The 24590-nt window shown below is 45.2% G+C and overlaps 1 protein-coding gene across 5 annotated transcripts in view; it reads left to right on the top strand.

The window, feature by feature from the left end:
- The window catches only part of CBX3 (chromobox 3), a 47837-nt gene extending 23751 nt beyond the window's left edge, over positions 1–24086 (top strand). For all 5 annotated transcript variants that reach the window (XM_033930809.1, XM_033930806.1, XM_033930807.1 and 2 more), the window contains 4 exons: positions 2702–2844; positions 12034–12196; positions 14221–14315; positions 23453–24086. In XM_033930809.1, coding sequence (XP_033786700.1) covers positions 2708–2844; positions 12034–12196; positions 14221–14315; positions 23453–23579 — 522 coding nt within the window. In that variant the 5' untranslated portion in view covers positions 2702–2707 and the 3' untranslated portion in view covers positions 23580–24086. The remainder of the gene's footprint in view (positions 1–2701; positions 2845–12033; positions 12197–14220; positions 14316–23452) is intronic.
- Positions 24087–24590: the final 504 nt, after the last annotated feature.

Here is a 24590-nt window from a genome sequence, read left to right as displayed (position 1 = left end):
CTTATGCTTTTGCATCTATTCTCCATTTATCCTAACGGATACATAATCTTTTTTTGCCAGTGCATAATCAAGAAAATTCATCCTGAGAGAAATTTTTGACCCTTTGCTCTGTCAATTGAAAGATCTTCCCCCCTCCTTTTTTTTTTCTCCATGCATTGCAAGGATACCTTTATCACATTTAAGGCCTCTGACCTGCTTTTACCATTCTGGATGATGCATTAAAATACTGCATAGTATCCTCATAGCCTGACTGTTGGGCAAATGCACGGATCTGAACTTTTTGAGCATCACGTGTAATACCTTCTATTCCTCAAGTCATAATCAATGCATTTAGGGCATGAATTGATATTTTGCTTTTCTAGTATATCAGCCCACTTAGTGAAGCTCAGTCTTCAGGTACTAACCTTTAAATGAGGTGGTGGAGACAGACTGTTTGAATTAAAAAGGCCCTGGGATAGGCACGTGGAATCTCTCGGAGAGAGAACGAGATAATGGTTACTGCGGATGGGCAAACTAGATGGGCCATTTGGCCTTTATCTGCCATGTAGAAATATACAACAAAGTTAGCAGAATACTAACATAGGAATTGCCATAATGGGATAGACCAAAGGTCCATCAAGCCCAGTATCCTGTTTCCAACAGTGGCCAACCCAGGATCCTAGCTAGATCCCAAGTAGTATAACAGATTTTATGCTGCTTATCCTGCTTCCCTCAATAATTGCCTATGGACTTCTCTTTAAGGAAATTATCCAAACCAGTTTAAAACCCCGCTAAACTAACTGATTTCACCACATTCTCCGACAATGAATTCCAGAGTTGAATTGCACATTGAAGAAATATTTTCTCCAGTTTTAAATCTACTACTTAGTAGCTTCATCACTTGTCCCCTAGCCCTACTATTTTTGGAAAGAGTGAACAATATATCTAGTCTGGGCTTACAAGATGGTATTTTTGAATAACATTCACACCTGATGTATAGTTTTGACTTTTGCAGCTGCACCTTTAAGTTGCCTGATTTTGGTTTAAGCAAGATCCTTTTTTAAACAGCTGGAATGAATGAGTATGGGTTTTGTCTGGTCTTCAATTTTTCCAGGATTATAATGAGCAGAAATTTCCTAAGAAAATGCACATAGCAATCTGCATGGGCAAGAGTGGAAAAAGTTACAATTTGAACTTGAAATGTTAATTTTGAATTATAATATTTTGACTATATTAACTTGTAAACAAAGCACATTGATATTTAATAAGTTAGCCAGTTAGGTTTTGGGCAATGGGTTACTATGTCACTACATTTTATTAAAATTGAAAATGTGCAGCAATGAATCACCACCAACCTGAGTTAGCATGGCAAGCCCAACAAGTTTAGTTGCACTATGCAATTTCACACCTAGCTCATTTGCATAATACACAATAGGATGTATGTTTGTTTGTGAATAATTCATGCATTTTGAGATCTAACATGGTCAATGCAAGGCTGAGTCAAATATGAAACAATGGCTTTTGTAGCAAGGAAAAAAAATTGCTCTTTCAAGTGATAAAAAAATTGGGCAATGTACAGTTGAGATTTGCACCCCAAAAACGGCCAAAACTTATAAAACTGTAGTGTCTCTCTTTTTGCTCCGGCCCTGGCAGTAACAGCTCTGACGCTCATAGGAATTCTATGAGCATCAGAGCTGTTACTGCTGCGGCCGGCACTAAAAACAACACTACAGTTTTCTAAAAGGGGGCTAAATTTTTGGTGTGTTTTTTTTAATAACATTTTGTGCCTACTTTATTGGCTCATAAAAGGGGAGGGGAGGTAAACTAATGTTACATTATGAACTTTGCACATGAAGTTGTATTAAATCTGTAAAATTTCAATTCTCTTAGACTTTGGTCTGGACAAAGTAGTATTTTATGCAGAATACAGTACTCAGTGTGACCTATATTCAACAGCCTCTAGGTCTCAGACCAATATAGATCAGCTGAAAAATTTACATGGTTTCATTTGAGGCTATAGGGAACATCCCCACAATATTTTATTAAATTTAGAGAAGTCAAGTGGGGATGATTTTCAATATTAGACCACTTGACATGGAATGACACATACCTCGCATAAGAAACATCTCATCTGCCTTTTCAAACCACTGAAAGTAATTTTAAACACTCAAATTTTAAATGAAATGGGATTAAAAATATCTTAACAAGAACACTTCATAGACCCTTGATGGCAGGCCAGAAGTGGGTGAAATGTGACTATCTTTGTGTAATCTGCATTTTTTTGTACACTACTGCGCTTGTGGATCATAGCCTCTCGTCTTGCTGTCACCTTGCTGCAGGCCAGCAAGCTTCCCTTACCCACACATCTTTGAGCAGCAATCATGTTAATTGTTCAGCTTCTATTGTGTTTTGCAAGCTAGTACTGTAGCACCCCTGGAAGGTACGTTTCAGAATAACCATAACGAATATGCATGAGAAATTTGTTTCCAGATTTTCTATTGTGGTGGTTATTGGAAACTAGAGTAGCTAGGGGATGCTTTAAGGTCAGTTTGCAAAAATGCTTGCCAATTATCTTCTGTCCTGTTAGTAAAATTTGCATCATGAATACAGCTGTGTATGCTTATTTGTCCCAAAGAAGGAAATTGGATATTGTGGTATGTTCATCTTGTATTATTCTTCTGTTGGCAGAAAGTGTAATTGAGCATCTACTTCTTTTAAATAGAACAAAATGGGAAAGAAGCAGAATGGCAAGAGTAAAAAGGTGGAGGAGGCTGAACCAGAAGAATTTGTTGTGGAGAAAGTCCTGGATAGACGCGTTGTGAATGGAAAAGTTGAATACTATTTGAAATGGAAGGGTTTTACAGAGTAAGATTGTGTCTTATAATATCTTAATCTTCTGATATAATGTAATTTCTAATGTAATAGGTGTGTCATTCTGGATGGACAGGTAATATCTCTATTCTCACAAGCTATGCAGAAGGAATCGACTCCAGCTTTTGAATCCCTCCTTCACTAGAGGGTTCTGTCCCCTTCAGTCTTTCCTTCTGTTCACAAGCCAGGAGTCTTGGAGCATGATGACTTAGTAAAAGAAGATGGGTGAGATCCTAGCAGATATTCAGAATTTAACTGCTGCGGGTAATAGTTCATGGAGATCAGCATCATGTATTCTGTTTTGGAAGTTAAATATGTTTGTGGAGGTGAGAGGGCAGCAGTTGTAGCTTTTGCATACTCCTTTTTTAATATAAATTTTCAATTATATTACATCCAAGAAACAAATACATCCAATAAGCAACATCAAGAAGGAAAATAGTTATAATTTCCACTCTATATAATGATGCATATAACCCAAAAATAGAGAGAATAAATTAATTCAAAATAGATTTGAGAAATAGGATTAAAATTTAATCCACATTTGGCTTAACTTAGTACAAAAGGACTCTTAACATCTAACTCATGCTATTAAGTAACTACCGTATTTTCACCCATATACCGCGCACCCGTGTAAAACGCGCACACGGGTATAGCACACGGGGAACACAAATTTATGTAAAAAAAAATTTAATATAGCGCGCACACGCGTATACCGTGCATGCTAAAACCTACTCCGAACCAGCATCCTCCCCCCCGCTCGCTTACCCGAGAGCATTTTTTTTTTTAATTCGAATCCAGCATTCCCCCTGCGAACCGGCGTCACCCCCCCTCCCCTGCGATCCTACATCCCCCCCCCCCCCAGCACCGCAAAACATCTCTTACCCGATTGGGCACCGGCACCAATGCACAGGATGTGCCAGTGCCCGAAGATCCTCCCTCGTTGGGTTGGGCTGGGCGGTGCGGTGCAAGAGAGATCCTCCTTCCTGCGCTGGGCTGTACTAGGCTTTGAGCATAAGCTTCAGGTGACCACCTCCCCTATATTGGAGAAACAGGGGCAAGTTTCTGCTGGGTGGTCTTTGGCAGTGAGTCCTATTGGGCCGCCAAGGTTTGTTTTTGTGTTTGTTTTTTTCCTCCTGATTTTGTTTCAGCCTTGTGCAAGGCTTATCTTCAGGTGGCTGGGGGTTCTACTTCTGCCCTGGGGGGGGTTCTTCCTCCATATCCACCCCTGTTTGGCCCCCTCTGCACTGGGTTTGAACCTGGTTTCTTCCCCCCACCCCCGGTGCGGCCAAGGATGTCTTGGGACTATGATTTTTTGTTCAGGGAGTTGATTGGCCTGGACACTTAAGGCCCCAACTATAGGAGGGGCCTTAACCTGGGCCTCAGGCCTCTCCCTGGTGCATCGTAGGATGCATCAGGGAGGGGAAAGGCTGCTATTTTGAAGATGCTGGCCGGAAGGAGTAGGCATACCTCTGCCAGCCATCTAAGTAAAGTAATGGGGGGAGGGGGTATCTGTCCCGCTGCGGAGGGGATGTTGGTGTAGTTTGGTGGTGAGAGAGAATGGGCATCTTTCCTGCTGCTGAGGGGGGGTTATTGCTTATCAGGGGGAGGAGGGTGCATCTCCTGTTGGATGAAGGGTTGCTTGACTTCAGCGACTCAATTTGTTGTTGGATGGCTTTTTTTTTTTTTTTTCATGCGCATGTGCCCATTGCTATCACCAGTGATGGGCACATGCAAAATTTAGCAAAACTTCGCTCTCTGCCAATCTCATTTGCATGAGGAGGTTTTTTTTGGAGAATGACTTGCTTTTTTAAAATTGCTACTATAATGGCTTCAACAGTGGCCAGTCAGTTTTTAATGCAACTTTTTGAGAATCTAGGCCCAAACCCTTTTATTTTGAAGCCATTATTGAGATGGCTTGGGGAAGTCCACTGCTTATTCCTAGGATAAGCAGCATAAAATCTGTTTTACAACTTGGGATCTAGCTAGGTACTTAGGACCTGGGTTGGCCACTATTGGAACAGTATGTTGGGCTTGATGGACCTTCAGTCTGTCCCAATATGGCAATTCTTATTAACTAGCTAAAGCTGATATTGGACATGAAGTCTGTACCAGAAATTTGGAGAGTATCCAAAGTTCTAAATCAGACTGTTGCCCACAATAATACAGTATTATCCCAGGACAAGCAGGCAGCATATTCTTAACACATGGGTGACGTCACCGACGGAGCCCTCGGTACGGACCTTTTTAACTAGAAGTTTCTAGTTGGCCGCACCGCGCGTGCGCGAGTGCCTTCCCGCCCGACGGAGGAGTGCGTGGTCCCCAGTTTCTTCGTTTCCGCGGAGCGAAGAAGACGCGTGTGTTTTTTCAACGGCCGTTGAAACCACTTTTTTGCCTTCCCGCTCGCGCTTTTTTCCTTATTTTTTCTTTCTTTACCTTCGGGTTTATTTTTCTTTGATTTGCAAAAAAAAAAAAAAAAAAAAACTTTGATTTTTCCCTTTTTTCTTTCGTTTTTGCCCCGGCGGGGCCTGTTGCCAGTATACAGGCCTCGGGCTTCGATTTTGCGGAGGCTATCTTCCCCTTCATGCCCCCGCAGGTCGGTTTTAAGAAGTGCCAGCGGTGCGCACGCCCGATCTCCATAACTGACCCACACAATTGGTGTTTGCAGTGTCTGGGTCCGGAGCATCGGGCGGACTCCTGCACCTGCTGTGCTACTCTTCAAAAAAGAACCCTTAAAAACCGAAGAATTCAGCAAACTCTCCTCTTCGGCACCGAGTCGGCGATGGACTCCTCACCTTCAACAGCGGTACCTCAAAAATCGGCACCGTCGTCCTCGACACCGACCGACCCCGCATCGGCGTCACTGGCGCCAGGTAAGCCGGCTAAGAAGCCTTCCTCTTCCCTCGAGCGCCCTCCAGCTACGGTGGCGACACCGTCCCTACCGGCATCGCACCGGTCCCGCAAACGCTCCGCCCCGATCTCGGTGAGTGCCTCGTCATCGGCCTCCTCATCGCCGGGGCGTGGAGCGGCATCTAAGGAACCGAAGAAAAAGAAAGCGGTTCCGATGCCACCCCTAGATGACCGTATCTCGGCCATCTTAAAGGCTCAACTCCAAGAACAGTTGAAGAAACAACTTGAACAACTGTTGCCCACTATCCTGGCACCGCTCCTTCCGGTACCAGACCGGCCCGAGCCCCGTACCGAGCCCCCGGTGTCCACCCCTTCGGTACCGGTGAACACATCCATGCCGATCCTTTCGGCCCAACAACTTCAGGGCGATCCGGTGGTTCATTCTCAGGCCACATTGGATCCTCCTCGGCACTAGGCGGCACGGCATTCTTCTCGGGACCGAGATAGACGCCGGTCGTCCTCCCCTGGTACCGTTTCGGTGCGCTCTGGAAAGTCCTTGTCCAAAACTCGCCATACCGCGCCCTCCACCCCGGTGTCTCGACATGCACCAGAAGTCAGGGACCCTGACTTATGGGAGGAAACTCCTCTCGGTACCGAGGAGGATCCCTCCTCATCTGATGAGGAACCATCGGCACCCGATGCCACCTCTAAACCAGAGCAGTCCTCATTTTCTAAATTTCTGAGAGAAATGTCTGCTGCCCTGTCCCTTCCTCTGGAATCGGACTCAAAAAAGTCTCAAGCCTTTCTAGAGGCTCTAGACTTTGAGCAACCTCCTAAGGAGTTCCTCAAGCTTCCCGTGCATGACATTCTACGGGAAACTTTCTACAAAAACTTGGAAAATCCCCTCACGGTACCGGGAGCCCCCCGTAAACTGGACAACCTTTACCGTGTCATTCCCATTCCTGGATTCGACAAATCTCAATTGCCCCATGAGTCCCTTCTGGTTGAATCCACCTTAAAAAAGACTCAGGGCTCCAGTGTCTATGCCTCTACCCCTCCTGGCAGAGAAGGTAAAACCATGGACAAGTTTGGCAAGAGGCTTTACCAGAATGCCATGCTTGCAAACAGGGCAAACAACTATTCCTTCCATTTTTCCTTCTATCTGAAACATTTGGTCCAACAACTGTCTGCCCTCCAAAAGTACCTTCCTGAGCGCAAGGTCCCGCTATTCCAACAGCACATCTCTGGCCTTCTCCAAATGCGCAAGTATATGGTCCGCTCGATATACGACTCCTTCGAGCTCACCTCTCGGGCCTCTGCCATGGCCGTAGCCATGCGTCGCTTGGCCTGGCTCAGAGTCTCCGACCTGGACATCAACCACCAGGATCGTCTGGCCAACGCCCCCTGTCTCGGGGATGAGCTTTTTGGAGAGTCACTGGATTCCACCACCCAGAAACTCTCTGCCCATGAGACCAGGTGGGACACCCTGATCAAGCCGAAAAAGAAGGCACCGCCTGCCCGACCCTATCGGCCACAAACATCTTATCAACGGAGGTTCTCAGCCAGACCACTCAACCCGCCTCCCCAGCAATCTCGGCGACCCCGTCAACAGCAACATCATGCTCAGGCTCGATCTCAGGCCACTCAACCCTCTAAGCCTTCTCAGCCTGCTAAACAATCTCAGCCCTTTTGACTCTTCTCTCCAGGGCATAGCCAGTCATCCACCCTCGCTACCTCTTCCACAACCAATCGGAGGTCGTCTCACCATATTCTCCAGCCGTTGGGAGGTCATCACATCGGACCAGTGGGTCCTCAACATCATCCGCCACGGCTACTCTCTCAACTTCCAGACTCTACCTCCGGACAACCTTCCCGTAGAGTCTGCTTCACACTCATCTCAAACCCCCCTCCTCCTGAGGGAGGTTCAATCCCTCCTCCTTCTCAATGCCATCGAAGAAGTACCTCCAGATCAAAGGGGTCAGGGATTCTACTCCCGCTACTTCCTGGTCCCCAAAAAGACGGGAGACCTCCGTCCCATTCTCGATCTAAGGGACCTCAACAAGTGTCTAGTCAAGGAGAAGTTCAGAATGCTCTCCCTTGCCACGCTTTACCCTCTTCTTTCTCAACACGACTGGCTATGTTCCCTGGACCTCAAAGAGGCCTACACTCACATCTCCATCAATCAGAATTCTCGCCGCTACCTACGGTTCCAGGTACTGCACCACCACTATCAGTACAAGGTACTACCGTTCGGCCTAGCTTCCTCACCCAGGGTCTTCACCAAGTGCCTTATAGTGGTAGCGGCCTTCCTCAGGTCTCACAACCTCCAGGTGTTCCCCTACTTGGACGATTGGTTGGTGAAAGCACCTTCATCTCAACTCGTGCTACAAGCCACTCATCACACCATCTCTCTCCTCCACCTCCTGGGGTTCGAGATCAACTACCCCAAGTCGCACTTGCTTCCCACCCAGCGACTTCAATTCATTGGAGCAGTTCTGGACACCACGCTAATGAGGGCCTTTCTCCCCTCCGATCGACAGCGGACCCTGCTCCATCTCTGCCGTCAGGTACTCATGCACCCCTCCATCCCTGCCCGACAGATGATGGTCCTACTGGGTCACATGGCCTCGACGGTGCATGTCCTTCCTCTGGCACGTCTCCACCTTCGGACGCCTCAGTGGACTCTCGCCAACCAATGGTCACAGACTACAGATCTTCTTTCTCATCCCATCTCTGTGACATCATCTCTTCAGCAATCTCTCCAATGGTGGTTGAACTCCTCAAATCTTTCCAGGGGTCTACTTTTTCATCTGCCCCCCCACTCTATGATCATCACCACCGATGCGTCCCCCTACGCATGGGGAGCTCACCTAGGAGATCTACGCACCCAGGGACTTTGGACCCCACAGGAGCGTCGTCATCACATAAATTTCCTGGAACTCAGAGCCATGTTCTACGCCCTCAAGGCTTTCCAACATCTTCTCTGCCCTCAAGTCCTCCTCCTGTGCACAGACAATCAAGTCGCCATGTACTACATAAACAAGCAAGGCGGCACCGGATCTCGCCCCCTTTGTTTGGAGGCTCTGCGCATCTGGACCTGGGCCACGGACCGCAATCTCTTTCTCAGGGCGGTCTATATCCAGGGCGAACAGAACTCTCTGGCCGACAATCTCAGTCGCATCCTTCAACCCCACGAGTGGACGTTGGACCCTCCGACTCTGCTCTCCATCTTTGCTCGATGGGGCACTCCGCAGGTGGACCTCTTTGCAGCACCTCACAATCATCAGCTGCCCCAATTCTGCTCCAGACTCTTCTCTCCTCACCGTCTGGCCCCGGATGCATTCCTGCTCGATTGGAGGGATCGGTTCCTGTATGCCTTCCCTCCACTTCCTCTGATGTTGCGGACCTTGTCCAAACTCCGCAAAGACCACGCCACCATGATTCTTATCGCACCTCGGTGGCCTCGCCAACACTGGTTCTCACTCCTGCTCCAGCTCAGCTCCAGGGAACCCATTCTACTTCCCGTGTTTCCTACTCTACTTACGCAACAGCATCAGTCTCTGCTACATCCCAATCTGTCTTCGCTCCACCTGACAGCTTGGTTTCTCTCGGGCTGACCTCTCCGGAGAATCTATCTCAACCGGTCCGCCTCATTTTGGACGCTTCCAGGAAACCGGCCACTCTCCAATGTTACCATCAGAAGTGGACCAGATTTTCCTCCTGGTGTCTCCGGCATCATCAAGAACCCACCTCCTTAGCGGTGGAAACTGTCTTGGAATATTTGCTCTCACTGTCCAACGCTGGCCTCAAAACTACCTCCATCAGAGTCCACCTCAGTGCCATCACTGCGTTTCATGAGCCTATTCTCGGTAAACCCCTCACGGCTCATCCTCTGGTTTCCAGATTCATGAGAGGACTCTTCAACATCAAACCGCCTCTCAAGCCTCCTCCTGTCGTCTGGGACCTGAATGTGGTTCTCTCAGCTCTCATGAAACCTCCGTTTGAGCCTCTTGCCACAACTTCTCTCAGGCTTCTTACCTGGAAGGTGCTTTTCCTAATTGCCATCACCTCTGCCAGGAGGGTTAGCGAACTGCATGCACTGGTTGCCGACCCACCTTTCACTGTTTTTCACCATGACAAGGTTGTTCTGCGTACCCACCCTAAATTCCTTCCCAAGGTGGTCTCAGCTTTTCACCTCAACCAGTCCATTGTGCTGCCCGTCTTCTTCCCTAAGCCTCACTCGCATCCTGGGGAACAGGCGTTGCACACGCTGGATTGTAAGCGTGCCCTTGCTTACTATCTTGATCGTACCAGAGCTCACCGAACAGCCCCTCAGCTCTTTTTGTCTTTCGACCCCAACCGTTTGGGTCGTCCTGTCTCCAAACGGACACTTTCAAATTGGCTTGCTGCCTGTATTGCTTTCTGCTACGCTCGGGCCGGTCTCTCACTGGAAGGAACTGTCACGGCCCACAGAGTCCGAGCTATGGCTGCTTCTGTGGCTTTCCTCCGCTCCACGCCCATCGAGGAAATCTGCAAGGCGGCCACTTGGTCCTCAGTTCACACGTTCACTACTCACTACTGTCTGGATGCGTTCTCCAGACGGGATGGACACTTCGGCCAATCTGTGTTACGAAATTTATTTTCCTAATGGCCAACCATCCCACCTCCCTCTTTGTTAGCTTGGAGGTCACCCATGTGTTAAGAATATGCTGCCTGCTTGTCCTGGGATAAAGCACAGTTACTTACCGTAACAGGTGTTATCCAGGGACAGCAGGCAGATATTCTTACGTCCCACCCACCTCCCCGGGTTGGCTTCTTAGCTGGCTTATCCTAACTGGGGACCACGCACTCCTCCGTCGGGCGGGAAGGCACTCGCGCACGCGCGGTGCGGCCAACTAGAAACTTCTAGTTAAAAAGGTCCGTACCGAGGGCTCCGTCGGTGACGTCACCCATGTGTTAAGAATATCTGCCTGCTGTCCCTGGATAACACCTGTTACGGTAAGTAACTGTGCTTTTAGGGCATCAACAGGTGTGTGTTTTGATTTGGGGGGTGGGGGACAACGTGTCACAGGTGGCAATGACAGTTGGGTAAGATTGGAAAGGGATGAACAGACTGGCTGTATGTATTGTAAGTATTCTGGGTGTAGATATTTTTCTGGGTCAGAACGAGGTAGCAGCATGTATTTGTGAAACAGGAGGGGGATAAGCTATGTGTTTGGGGGAGAACATAGAGGGGTATTTTAGATATGGATATGTAGATATGGAAGAAGTGCATAAAGAGGTAAGTGTATGATGGAAGAAGGTGGACAAAAGAGAAACTGGGTGAAGGCCTGCAGGAGGGAATATGAGACGGGGACCCAGGCCATGATAATATGTGAACAAGAGCAGTGGTCTCTGTTTCACCTCTCAAGTTGATGCTTTCATACTTCTGATGCAGTATATTCCTCAGTCAAAAATTAGACATGGGAAAATCATTCAGCATCAATGTATGTTATTCAATGTCATATTCACTTCTTTAATCTCTCCTTCTATTCATTCGGGCTTGAGATATGCCATTTGGTCACCAATACTTTTAATGGTTGCCAAATATATTTTTTTGGTTGCCAAATATTTTATGGCTATGGCTTCTTCACCAGCCCTAATGTATTCCTTTTTTCTTCATGCGTTTTTATGTATTTTCTTTTAAACCGCTAAAGTACTATGTGCAACATCAATAAATTAATCATAATCTTAAAAACTTATCTTAGTTTTATCTCTTGTTCTTTTATCTCATCGGGAAGGGACCTGTCGTTTCGACATGTTTCGCCGTTAGGCTGCTTCAAGAAAAGTACCCCCTTTCCAAACTTGTCTGCACCATCCCGATCTGCATAACTTTTTTTTTGAGATAAGCCATAGCCATAAAATATATTTGGCAACCATTAAAAGTATTGGTGACCAAATGGCATATCTGAAGCCCGAATGATTAGAAGGAGAGATTAAAGAAGTGAATATGACATTGAATAATATATATTGATTCATACTTCTGATAGCATACTTTGGGAAGGGACTGAGACTGACACAAGTTTCTTTGCCCACAGACAGAATAGGAAAAGTTACTTTGTAAATCGGAAGAACTATTTCCAATCCTGAAGGGGATGTTTGCCCCCCCCCCCCCCAATAAAACATTTCCCCATCCAAAAAACAAACAAGCTTGTAGACAGCATTGGAGGCTTGGGGAAGGAAATCTAGATAGGTCTTGACTTCTGGCTCCTAGATTTAATAAAAAATTTGTTGAGGCCTATCTTTAAACTAAGAATGCCACAAAGTTCTTATTTTGGTTTATGCTTTTTGCTTCAGTGCTGACAACACATGGGAACCAGAAGAAAATTTAGATTGTCCAGAATTAATTGAAGCTTTCCTCACTTCACAAAAAGCTGGTAAAGAAAAAATAGACAGCAACAAAAGGAAATCTTTGTCCGATAGTGAAGATGACAGTAAATCAAAGAAGAAGAGGGACTCTGTAAGTATTCTGTATTTTTACTAGTGCAACACTTGTCAACTTTCAGATCAGATTGAATGGACTATGCAGGTCTTTATCTGCTGTCATTTTACTATGTTAGTTACCCTGGCTTTATAATGTATATGGTATTCTGACATTAACTGATCTCTCTTGGATATGTTCTGGTACATTAAGATAAATTAAGCCTGGCTTGTCCAACCTTTTTCCATCGAGGGCCACATTTTTGTATTTTGTAACACACAAGTCATATATTGCCATATTTTCTCAAAATAGTGGCAAAACATGGAACTCACCGATTCAAAGATCGGCCCCCCCTTGAGACCCACTCGTGTTCAGGCTTTCGCTCTGCCACAGCCGCCAGAGTCCTTCATTTAATGTAACTTCCGGTTTTGCAAAACCGGAAGTTACATCAGAAGAAAGGACGTTAGCATGCGCCTGTGCGAGTGTGTGATCTGCGGCGGCAGCGACGGCAACTTACAAGCACTTTGTTTATTTGTTTGTTTTTGTTTTTTGTAGTTGTTGGCTGGCTCGTTCCCAAAAGCATTTCTCCTCGAGTCCCCGCATTTAACTTTCAGCATAAGTAAAAGGATCTCTCTGCTGCAGTGCTCTCTTCTTTTCCTGAGGCCATGGAATTGAGGGGGGGAAGGGTGAAGCTGAAAATCGGGGAGGGGGGCTGGGGAGGAGGAATATGAGGCCTATTTCTTTGGGGATGCTTTGGGCCAGGGGAAACTGAGAATCGGGGGAGCTGGGGAGGGGGAATATGGGGTCCTTTTTTTGGGGATGCTCTGGGGAAACTGAGAATTGGGGAGGGGGAATATGGTAGTGCTGCCCGATTTCCTTGCCTTGTTTAAATAAAATGTTTAAACTTAAAGCTGTGTCATTGAAAATGAATTGAATCGAAAAATAGATTCAACTGAGTGAATCGAATTAAAATATTTTTCACTGAATCAGGCAGCACTACTGTTATGATTTAGCTCTCTGAGCTCAAGCCGTATGGTGCCAGAAGTTTGGGTTGGTCTCCATGGTTTCTAGTCACATGAGATTGGAAACTGAGATCAACCATAACTTTCAGTACTTCATGGCTCATATTTACAGACTAAAGAGAGTTGACCCTAATTCCTCATCAAAAAGCAAAATCAACCAAAACAAGAGACTTGTGGAGGTTCGATGTCGAAGATGAAGGCTTTATTAAAACAACTTAATAATCACATGGAATAGTCTAGGACCTAATACACTGAGAGCATTCGGACCCAACACGGTCCATGTTTCGACACTATTGTCTTCCTCAGGGGTCCCTGTAAGTCCTATAAAGAAACTCATGGATTTCGTTGTTTTTAGTATATAATCCATGAGTTTCTTTATAGGACCTACTGGGATCCCTGAGGAAGACAATAGTGTTGAAACACGGACCATGTTGGGTCCAAATGCTTTGTGTATTATTCCATGTGGATTATTAAGTTGTTTTAATAAAGCCTTCATCTTGGACATTGACCCTCCACAATTCTCTTTTGGTTGACATTATATTACAGACTGCCAAGTTTTTGTGGTGGAATCCCGTTGTAAGCACCACAATCTGCCAAGTTTCTTGGGGCCAAAAAAAAGAACTTGGTGGACTGGGTTCTGGCCCACGGGCCATAGGTTGGTTAAGTCTGAATTTAAGCATTAAACAACTGCTTTATATGGTGGTAAATGTGTCGCAATTACTATTGGATGTACACACAAATTCTTCAGCTACCTTGAAGATTATGAAAACATGAGTGAATTCTGTGCAATTTCAAAATTTTAATTTAAGGTATACTTTTCTACATAAAACTTTGGACTAATTTTAATCAATTGTATCTTGCAAATAATGCATTTCCATGTTTGGTATAGATGATGGTCTTCGGTGTTTTTCATTTAAAAACATCATAGTAAATATTTGCTTAACCATGATTACTACTACATTATTATTATTATTTTTTTTTTTTTTTGCATTCTGTTTAATTCTAAATTGCATTCTGTTTAATTCTAAATTCTCAAAACAGATTGACAAACCACGAGGATTTGCTCGAGGCCTTGATCCTGAACGAATAATTGGAGCTACAGATAGCAGTGGTGAACTAATGTTCCTTATGAAATGGTATGGGAAGAAAGTTATTGAGATAACATATTAGTTTTAAATAATGAAATAAGAACATAAGAGTTGCCATATTGGAACAAACCAGGTCTGTTATCCTGTGTCAAACAGTGGCCAATCTGGTTCCAAAGTACCGAGCAAGATTCCAAAAGAGTAAAGTCATTTTATGCTACTTATCCTAGAAATTAAGATGAATTTGGAAAAATCCACTTTTTATAATGGCATATGGATTTTTCTGTTTGGAAATTAAGCCTTTTTAGCCACTGTTAAACTGGTTTTCACCATATTCTCTGGCAACAAATTCCAGAATTTAATTACACATTGCTATTATATCTTATTGTGGTAGTCTTTACTGTTTTTAAATTGAGGGACCAAAGTACACATAGGACAATAGTAGGGAAAAGCAGCTAAGCACCTAGGTGGGAATATGAAGAGGCCAGTCTGGTCCATTATGTTGAAAGCAATTTGTGTATTGAAAAGGTATACTGTCCATATTTGCCTTGATCTCTAACTTACACTTCTAGTGCAACAGATACTTTATTCCAGAACCTTCGGGTAGTCAACCCATTCTCATGAAAATTCTTGTAGAGCCTCATTTAGCATTCTTTTGTTCCTCCTCCAATTCCTCAGTTATCTCTCTATAAACAAGATGGTAAATGCCTGTCGTTTTTGCTCGTGTTTATTTTTCAATTAAATTTGGTCTTTGTTTACCATTTGTGAGGCTTTTTCAGTGCTGCAGAGTATTCCAATCTTGGGACATCTCTGGCTGTGGGATCGCACAGACTCCAAGGTTGTCTGCTTCCAGGGAGTAGACTGCTTTTCATTGCATCCACTTGGACAACCTGCACTAACAGTTCAGGGTATCATGGACTGATCCCTTGGGAGCAAGGCTCTCCCCAGGTTCTGTTTGCAATGGGCTTGAGTTCAGGCTGAGTGACTGGTGGTTTTTCCAGGATCGGGGCCGACTGCTTTCTTCTACCTGACTGCATGCATGGGGTTTCGATGTGAGTTGAGGTCTCCAGTCAGTTCCTTGGAGCCCAAGAGGCAGTCCAAAGAGATAAGCAATCTTGATTCTAGGCTTGTTGAGGCAGAAGTAGAGAATGACATGGTTACACGGCTGTTACCCGCCGAAACAGTAGGGAAAAAAGTAGTCGCCGCAGGTATGGGGACAAAGCCATTCACTGCCCTGTGGAGCGGTGAATGGCCTATTCTCCACAGTTAAGGGAGGGAATGCACATGGTCCTGCAGCCCCCTCCCTCCTTCCTAACAGTCGCCACCATCTGTATGGGCATCTTCCTTCCCCTTACCTTTGTGGCAGTGTTTAATTTTCTTTCTATAAGCAGCTGGAACCTTGAAGTCGCGTGTGGCTGCTGGAAAGTTCTCCTCTGACGCAACCGGAAACAGGAGAGGAGGAAGAGGAGGAGAAGCTTCTGGCAGATTCATGCAACTTCAAGGCTCCAGCTGCTTGTAGAAAGAAAAATAAAAATTGCCGTAAGGGGAAGAGAGGGAGATGATCGGACTGCAGCGAGCAAGAGGGAGGAGGTTGCTGGTCCGCGCAAAGGATGCTGAAGGGACATGTGGAAGAGAGAGTGGGGAGAAGACGCTAGAAGGGAAGAAGGCAGAGGAGCCAGACTATTGGGGGAGGGGTGTGGAGGAAGAGATGGAAGAGGCAGAGAGAAGGCAGACAGGGGATGAAAGGAATTGAATGAGGAGAAAATGAGTAAAGCAGAAACCAGACAACAAAGGTAGAGAAAAAATTTCTACTTTTCTTTTTTTTGCTTTAGGATAAAGTAGTATATTAGCGGTGTTGATAAACATTTATAAACAAAGCCCTGCCAGTTGAACATCTTTCTTTAATTCAGCAGTCTGAACTTTGATTTATAAAATGACAATTGTACAGCTTATTGTTTGTTCCTTTTTATACTTTAAGTTCAGCATAAAACTATTTTAGGCTTGTGTGGATGGGATCAGATGGTTTCCGAGGATGGGGACCAAGTTTATGGGGATGGAGCAGAAACAGGGACACAATTTTTCCCTGTGCCATTCTCTAGGCAGAAGTTTGCTCTGTAAGCTGTCTGCAGCTTCAGCACAAGCAGCACACAGCATGTCACAGTGAGTAACAGGCTGATAACCTAAAAACCAAAATTGGGGGGGGGGGGGTTAAAAGCAGATTTATTTTAAATTTTTTTTTTGGGGGGGGGGGTTCTAAAGTTAATGCCAGGGTTTCCACCTCTAAAATCTCTAAATCTCTAGTTTTTGACCCTAGTGTAGATCCCTTGGCTGTTTTTGGTGCTAAAATCACTGTATGGTAGCAATCTTGGATTTCTCGATATGAAATTAAAAGCCTTTATCTGCCTCAAAACACCTCAGTTTTCCTCAAAAACAGTTGTGATGCTGAGTAGCACGTGAAGGGGGGAGGAGCAGGAGTCACTTGAGAAGCTGCCTCTAGTCCCTTAAAGTTGGCAAGGGTCAGAAAAAAAATCCAGGTTCAAGCCATGAAGCAAACCAAGTTGTGCCACTGCTGCAAAACACCAAAAAGGAGCATGTGAGTGTCCTGTCTGGATGTCCTGGACAGGGATTCCACCTGAATTCATCAATATGATGTTTGAAGCTTACAATGATTGATAAGGGCTGCATGGACCCCTTGGATTGCAGCCATGCTTGCACCGGAGGCGCCTCCCCCCCCACCCCACCCCCCCCCACACACACACAACAGTTTCATATAGAAGATGGGGGAGATCCAGTGCAGGCTGTTTAAGCCCTCGGTGCTTTTGGAGGTGATCAAGGAATCCCTCCAAGAATTAAAGATAGAGACTCCGCAGTCTTCTGCTACATAATGCTTGCTGGCTCCACGTGGTATGCCTTGTGGACATCTCTTGTTTTTTTGTGGAAGCCTAGTCTTTTGCCTCTGTCTTGGGATCTGCAGTTGTCAAAGCAAGTCCCTTCAGTGGCGTGGATTGTACGTGGTATTAAAGGATGCCCAGGACCGCAGGCTGGATTTTGTTCATGGGAAGCTTTTTGAAGCCGCAGCCTCGGGTTTAAAAGCTGCTGCAGTGGCGTCTGTCGCCCAAGCTTGCTACTCCATTTGTGCCGTAAGCTGGAGGCAATAGCTGGGAGGGATCACCAGTTTTTAATGTCCAGAGTGGATTATGTAGCTAATGCTCTGTATGATCTTTTTAGAGTTGTGAGCATAATATCTTATTCCTTTCCACCTGCAGGATGCTATGGGTGGGGGATACCTCCAGGGTGATCTTGAATAAATTTACCATTTCTTTATAGTCTCTCCAGACCAGCATAGAAACAGATGGGTAGTAGCTCACCATGACCAACAGGTGTAGAGACAAACTTTTGGCTGTAGTATAAATGGGCTTTGCAGTCCCAAGTACAATCAGTCTGCTCGTAGTCTCCAGCAGGTGGAGGTGGTAAGTCTGTGCAGCTTTCCCTGGTTTAGTATAGGGCTGTTGGACTTTGGACTTTCTTGTCATCGTTTGTGGTGCTGGATTGAGCTTGGGGGATCCTTTCGGGAGTCTGTCCGACCTTGGGGGTGCCACACTCAACAGATCAAGACCTTCTCCCCCAAATTTTACTGTAGAGGTGCCTCAGCTGTAAGCCTTGTCACTGATAACTGGCAAGGCATATAGCTTTGAGAGCCAGTGAAGTCAGTTCAATTGTAAATTAAAGTTATATTGGGGGGGGAGGGGAAGTCCTGAGGCAATGCCAGTTTGAAGGTAAGCCTTTAAGGTAATTTGACTTTAATTGCTAACCAGCACTTCTATTTGTTCTTGTAGCAGTTTTCACAGTGAGCACTTTTAAAGGGAAAAAGTGCTCATTGTGCTCCCAGCGCGGTCGATGTGGCCAGCGTGTGCAGAAAGTCCAAGCGGCCAAGGGTCTTGTGGGACAAATTTTTTTTGTTGTTTATTTTTTGTTTGGGGATGCGGATGCATCTGATGAGGACTTGGACCCCCCCAGATCCTCTCGAAGGAACGGATGCAGCTGGTGGGTGTTTTGCGAAGCCGCCAGCTGTGAGAATGCATCGGTGGTACGCATTTTTCAGCGAGAAGAGCTCTGGGAATTTATTCTTCAGGTTTCGTCAGTTTTGCGTTTTGAAAAGGACACAGAGGAGCCCCTACATGTGGTGGACCCCCTGCTTCAGGGATCCGCTCGGTCTTCCGCTCTTTTCCTATGCATCAGGATATTCGTGATAGTGCTCGTGCAGTGGAAGGTGCGAGAAATGCCTTTTCGTTTCACGTTCTCCATGACTCGCCTGTATCCCAACCCGGAGGGGGATAGGAATAAACTTGAAGTCTCCTGTGGTGGGATGCGGTAGTCTCGGCCATCGCGCTTCAGCATATGGTGCTGGTTGAGAGCGGCTCGGCCTTATGGAAATCTGAGGCTCATAAGATAGTGTCTCTTCTTAAGCAGAGATTTGATCTGGCGGTCCAGGCGGCAATGTGTGGCAGTCTGGTGGCTCAGACTTGTTTTCAGTGGTCCGAGCATGTTCTTGACCAGGAGTCTGATAACTGGTACTTGATGGATTGTTTCCTTTCTTTTTGTCAGGTGACTTGGATTAAATGGGCGTTTCATCAGACACAGAGGTTGCTCGACATCAAAGCAGTGGTTCCAGTCCCGCTCGGGAGTTTTGCACCAGCATATATTCCATTTATTTTGTGGTGCCCAAGTAAGGTCTTTTTGGCCCATTTTAGATCTGAAGGGGATCAACAGGGCGATTCGGGTGCCAGGTGCCGTCTTTTCATATGGAGACTGAGATTTGTCATTCTAGTGATCTAGCCAGAGAAATTCTTGACTTTTCTAGATCTGACGGAGGCCTACCTCAGCCTCCATCAGCATTGCCTTCGCTTTGCGGTTTTGGGAAAGCACTATTAGTTTTGTGCACTTCCATTTTTAGTCTGGCCACAGCTCCATGGACATTCACCAAGATTATGGTGGTCGTGGTGGCCTTTTGCAAGGAGGGCATTCTGATTCATCCCTATCTGCACAACTGGTTGATCCGAGCAAAGTCTTTTCTGGAGAGCTTCCGGGTTACGGCTTAGGTTGTGGAGTTCCTGCAGTCGCTTGGATTGGTGGTCAACCTGTCCAAGAGCTGGTTGGCTCAGTCTCAGTGGCTGGAATACCTTGGGGTTCTTTTAGACACTGGCTTGAGGAAAGTTTTCCTACCAGAGGCCCGAGTGGATAAATTGCCGTCGGGCTTCCGGTGTCCTCAGATGCAGGATTTTCTCCAGGTCTTGGAGTTGATGGTGGCTTCCCTGGATATGGTTCAGGCTCACATGAGGCCGCTTCAGTATGCTCTTTCTTCAGTGGTGGTCACCTCAGTTGCACAATCTGGATTCTCCTGTTCCTCTTTGGGGGTTGGTTCGTTGCAACTTCTGTTGTTCCAATCTTCCAATCTGGTGCAGGGAGTGAGTCTGGATCAGCCCCAGTGGACAGTGCTTCTCACGGACACCAGTCTCCTTGGATGGGTAGTTGAGTGTCTTGGTTGCATGGCTCAGGGCAGCTGGTCTCCTGAGGAGGTGTCCTTGGTCGATCAGTGTTAGAGATCAGAGCCATCTGGTTGGCATTGCTAGCATTCCAGATGTTGCTGACAGGCAAGTCAGTTTGGGTTCTTTCTGACAACGCCATGGCGGTGGCTTACGTCAAGCATCTGTGGGGAATCAGGAGTCGTCTGGTGGTGCAGGAGGCGGCTCTGTTCATTACCTGTGCAGAGGCTCATCTTCTGGACATCTCAGCTTCCCACATAGCAGGAGTGGAGAATGTCCAGGTGAACTTCCTCAGTTGTCATGTGCTAAATCCTGGGGAGTGGTGTCTCAGTTCCGCAGCCTTCGAGTTGAATGTGCAGGCTTGGGGTCAGCCAGTTATGGACCTGATGGCCATGCGTGTCAATGCCAAAGTGCCCTGATTCTTCATTCAGTGCAGGGATATTCAGGCCGAGGGGCTGGATGCTCTGGTGCAGCCTTGGCTGTCAGGAAGCCTCCTGTATGTTTCCCCTGTGGCCGCTGGTGGGCAGAGTTCTTTGTGTTGCTCAGCACCCCAGCCGCATGATCCTGGTGGTTCCGGACTGGCCCAGGTGCCTGTGATATACAGATCTGGTTCATCTTCTTGTGGCAGATCCTCTTCCGCTGCCCCTTTCGCCCAACTTGCTGATGCAGGGCCCCATTCCGATTTTCGATCCGGGTCCCTTTTGTCTTATGGCTTGGCTCTTTAAAGGGAACACCTAGATAAGAGAGGTTATTCAGATAAAATGATTTCCAATCTCTTGGAGTTCTAGAGGCTTCCACCTCTCAGGCTTATGTGCGAGTTTGGCAAATCTTCGAGAAGGGGTGTTCCGCATGTGGCATGGTTCCTGTTCACCTCTTTGCCTCACATCTTGGAGTTCTTGCAGGATGGTCTGGACAGGGATCTTGCCTGGTCTGCCCTCCAGGTTCAGCTTGCGGCTTTCTGCATTTCATGGTTTGCGGCATGGTCGGCATTTGACCTCTTCTCCAGATGCATTTCATTTTTTGAGGGCAGCTAAATTGCTCCAGCCTCCATTGTGGCTTTCAGTTCCAGCCAGGAATCTCAATCTGGTCCTATCTGTGCTCATGTGTCCTCCATTTGAGCCTCTGGGTTCCTACAGGTTGAAAGACCTTACTCTTTAAGGTGGTCTTCCTGGTGGGCATTACTTCTGCGAGATGCATTTCCGATAGAGGATGACACGGGGAAAAAAATAATCACCGTCCTCGTCCCTGCCCTGTCACCGTGAGCTCGTCCTCATCCCCGCCTTGTCCCCACGAGCTCGGTCCCTGTCTCCGCCCTGCAAACTGTCAGATCCCATCTGCACAAGCCTCGAATAGTTATGATTTAATACTAAAACTTATTTTATTAAAGTGTAAAAAGAGACGATATTCTGTTCAATTGTCACTTTATAAACACATAATACAGAGCAAGGATCAACAAAACCCCTATCCCCCCTCCCTTTCACAAATATTCCCTCCACTATTGTGAAAACTAAACAAACCAAATTACTACAGAATGCTACATAGAAAAATCAAGTTAACAGAATACTTCAGTCACACATGGCAGGAATAGTGTTAGGGGAATGCAACTGCCCCCTGGTCAGCGAGAGTGAGCCCTAAGCCAGCTGGAATCTAAAGAAGCACAGCCTGTTATGTCTAATATCAGCTCTAGCAGGATACTTATTTCAAATCTGAAATATTCTAATCACAAAATATAATTTATTTTTTTTTTCTGCCTTTTCTTGTCTGGTAATTTTATTCTTCAAATCAAATTGGTCTCAGGCTTTGGTTTTGGGTTCCTTCTGTCTTCATCATGGCATAGTTGTCTCCTGAAGGTAAAATAGGTACAAGAGGAGATGCCGAGTCTGCCACAGGTGCAATATTTTTTACTAGAGGAGCAAGACTTTTCACTGCTCCCACGGGGCGATAAAAGGTCTTGTCCCCATTCCTGCAGTAAACCAGTTGCATTCCTGCAGATTTACTGCAGTAAATCCCCCCCCCCACCACCCCCAAGTGTCATTCTCTAATTTCCAAACTGCAGGCTTTCTCTTGTAGGTCTCTCTTCCTGGAGTTTTTGAGGAGGTTCATAGTGCTGCAGCAAGTTCTTTCTTTTCTGCAGAAGGTGGTTTTGCCTTGTCATGTCAGCCAGTCTGTGGTCCTCCCACTCTTGGTAGTTAGGGAGGGTTCTTTAGAACAGAGGCAGTTGCTGGATCCTTCACTCTCTTATGTTCCTAGGAGTTTCAGAAATCGGATCATCTTTTGCCGTGTTTGCAGGTTTTCATAAGGGGGACGGTGCTTCTAAGGCTACCACTGTGCACTGGATCAAGGAAACTTATCACTTCAGTGTATCTTCTTCAAAAGAAGTCTGTTCTGGAATTTCTCAAGGCTTATTCTACTCGGGGATCAGGCTGCTTCTTGGGCTGAGTCTTCCCTGGTGCCTCTGGTAGATATTTGTAAAGCAGCGGTCTGGTATTCTATACATTCCTTTGTGCGACATTACTGTGTGGATGTTCAGGCGCATCGAGACGTAATGTTTGGGGAGTGCATGCTTGTGGCGGCCCTTCGGTGGTCCAACCAATATTGGGTACTGCTTTGATACGTTCCATCAGTGAGCTGTGCTGAGACGCATAAGAAGGAGAAATTAGGTTCTTTCTTGCTAATTTTCTTTCTTTTAGTCTCTCTAGACTGGCACAGCCCCCCGCCGTGTTTCTTTAGGGACTCGCGTGAAGAGTTTTTTCCTGCGGTATATGGTGTTTTTGGTAAGTTACAGGAAATTAAAAGAACAGTGGCCTTTGGCTCGGCTGGCGAGTTGTGGGGATGTTTTTGAAGGTTCTTCTATTCAATTTCCAAGTGTTTTTTTCTATGTTAATTACTCCTGTGCGGAGTGTTTGTTATACTTTGCACTTATTACTTTATTAGTTCTGCTTGGTTATTCAGCAGACTGATTGCACTTGGGGAGTGCACAGCCAACTTGTACTACAGTCAAAAGTTTGTGTCTGTCTCCACCTGCTGGTCATGGTGAGCTATGCCAGTCTGGAGAGAATAAAAGAAAGATAATTAGCAGGTAAGAACCTAATTTCTCCTTATTCTACAGGAAAGAGGATTATAGTGGTAAGAAGCTAATCCTTCCGTAACCGATATGTTATCCAGTTATTTGCAAGCGGAGGGAGTAGACTTGCATAATATGTACAGCAGGCAGAGAACGCAATTTGGGGATAGGACAGCAAGAGGCAACAACAGTTTCCCTAACTGGCATGCAAGCAAGAACATGAGTAAATAGTTGAAGACGGTAGTCTCCAAGGTCCAAACAAGGCAGCTAACAATTTTTGGTTAGTATAGCTAACCTATTTTGGGATATCAGCAAACTGGGCCCCTTGGTTGGTTGGTTAGTTAAAGATAAGTTGGTTTTCTATATAAACATTTTCTGTAGCCTTAATTATAAAAATATAATAGAATTGTTGGGAAATAGCACCTCATCCCTCAGTTTCTAAATGAGTTCTTGGAGCCCTTGGTTAATTTTTCACAATGTAATAGTGCTTCTCACAGGAGCGCATAACTTAGGTAATTCCCAGTATTAATCATCATCATATGTTTGCAATTTGTTTATTTTAAATTTTATTTCTGTCACAGGAAAGACTCAGATGAGGCAGACTTGGTACCAGCAAAAGAAGCCAATGTGAAATGTCCCCAGATTGTGATTGCATTTTATGAAGAGCGATTAACTTGGCATTCATGTCCTGAAGATGAAGCACAATAAGTCTTGAGTGCTTTTTAAAGTTCTAAAAAAAAATTACCAACAGTTTGAGAATTTTTTGTATTCTGAAGGTTTTTGTTCTGTTACTTCTTAAATTTTTTTGTGTGTGGGAATTAGTATGCTTTCACCATTGACAACATGCAGGTACATTTGTGAAAGAATCAAAGGCTCTCCATAGTACACACTTCATTTATGTGAAAGATTTTTGGTAAAATGAAATTACTGCTTCTGTAACAGTGTTTGGATTTTTTTTTGTTTTTTTAAAAATAAGTCATAGCATCTACTACATCAACAAGATGTGTTTTAAACCTGCAGCTGTTTTGTAGTCTTCTCTTGGTGTGATTTCTTATCACACATTTAAACATAATGCATGAAATCAGAGTTGGTTCAACAGGAGCCAGCTAGAAAATACCGTCTTTGTAGTAAATAAAATACTTCCAGACCTGCATATTGTTTTCTTCGTTGTAAATACTGGTGAACCATATTCAGTAAAATAGTTTTATATTGTTCCTTGTATGGATACTTTTTTTTTTTTTTTTTTCTAAAAGTGTCATTTATGATTAAAGTTTCTTGTTATTTAAAGCAGATGTGATTTCTGTTTCTGCTTTTTTAGATGTTTTTCTCAGTTCTCTGCTACGTTTCAGAGCTATCTATGGGGCCCTTTTTACTAGAGCTTAGCACTCTTAATGAGCATAGTATGTGCTAAATGCCGCGTGACTCTTAGGTTTAAAACAGGACATGCAGTAGTTGACAATTAGCAAGTGCTAGGTTTTAGTAAGAGGGGACTCCTATTGTCCTTCAATTGTTTTGGTTTTTTTAATTAAAGTAAAAAGCCTTTCACAGTTAAAGAATTCTAACAAACAAATGCACTCATAAGATAATGCCAATAAATATATGCACTCAACATATGACTTCAATTTTATATTAGAGCTGCATATTTAATTGCAATTAATGCCACAATTAACATGTTAATAATCCATATACAGCCCTTCTGCCTTCCTCTCCTCCATTCCT

The sequence above is a fragment of the Geotrypetes seraphini genome, chromosome 2 (genome assembly GCF_902459505.1).
Source record: "Geotrypetes seraphini chromosome 2, aGeoSer1.1, whole genome shotgun sequence".
Classification (NCBI taxonomy): domain Eukaryota; kingdom Metazoa; phylum Chordata; class Amphibia; order Gymnophiona; family Dermophiidae; genus Geotrypetes; species Geotrypetes seraphini.
The sequence above is the reverse complement of the archived record's forward strand: the minus strand, read 5'-3'. Positions and strand labels throughout refer to the sequence as shown.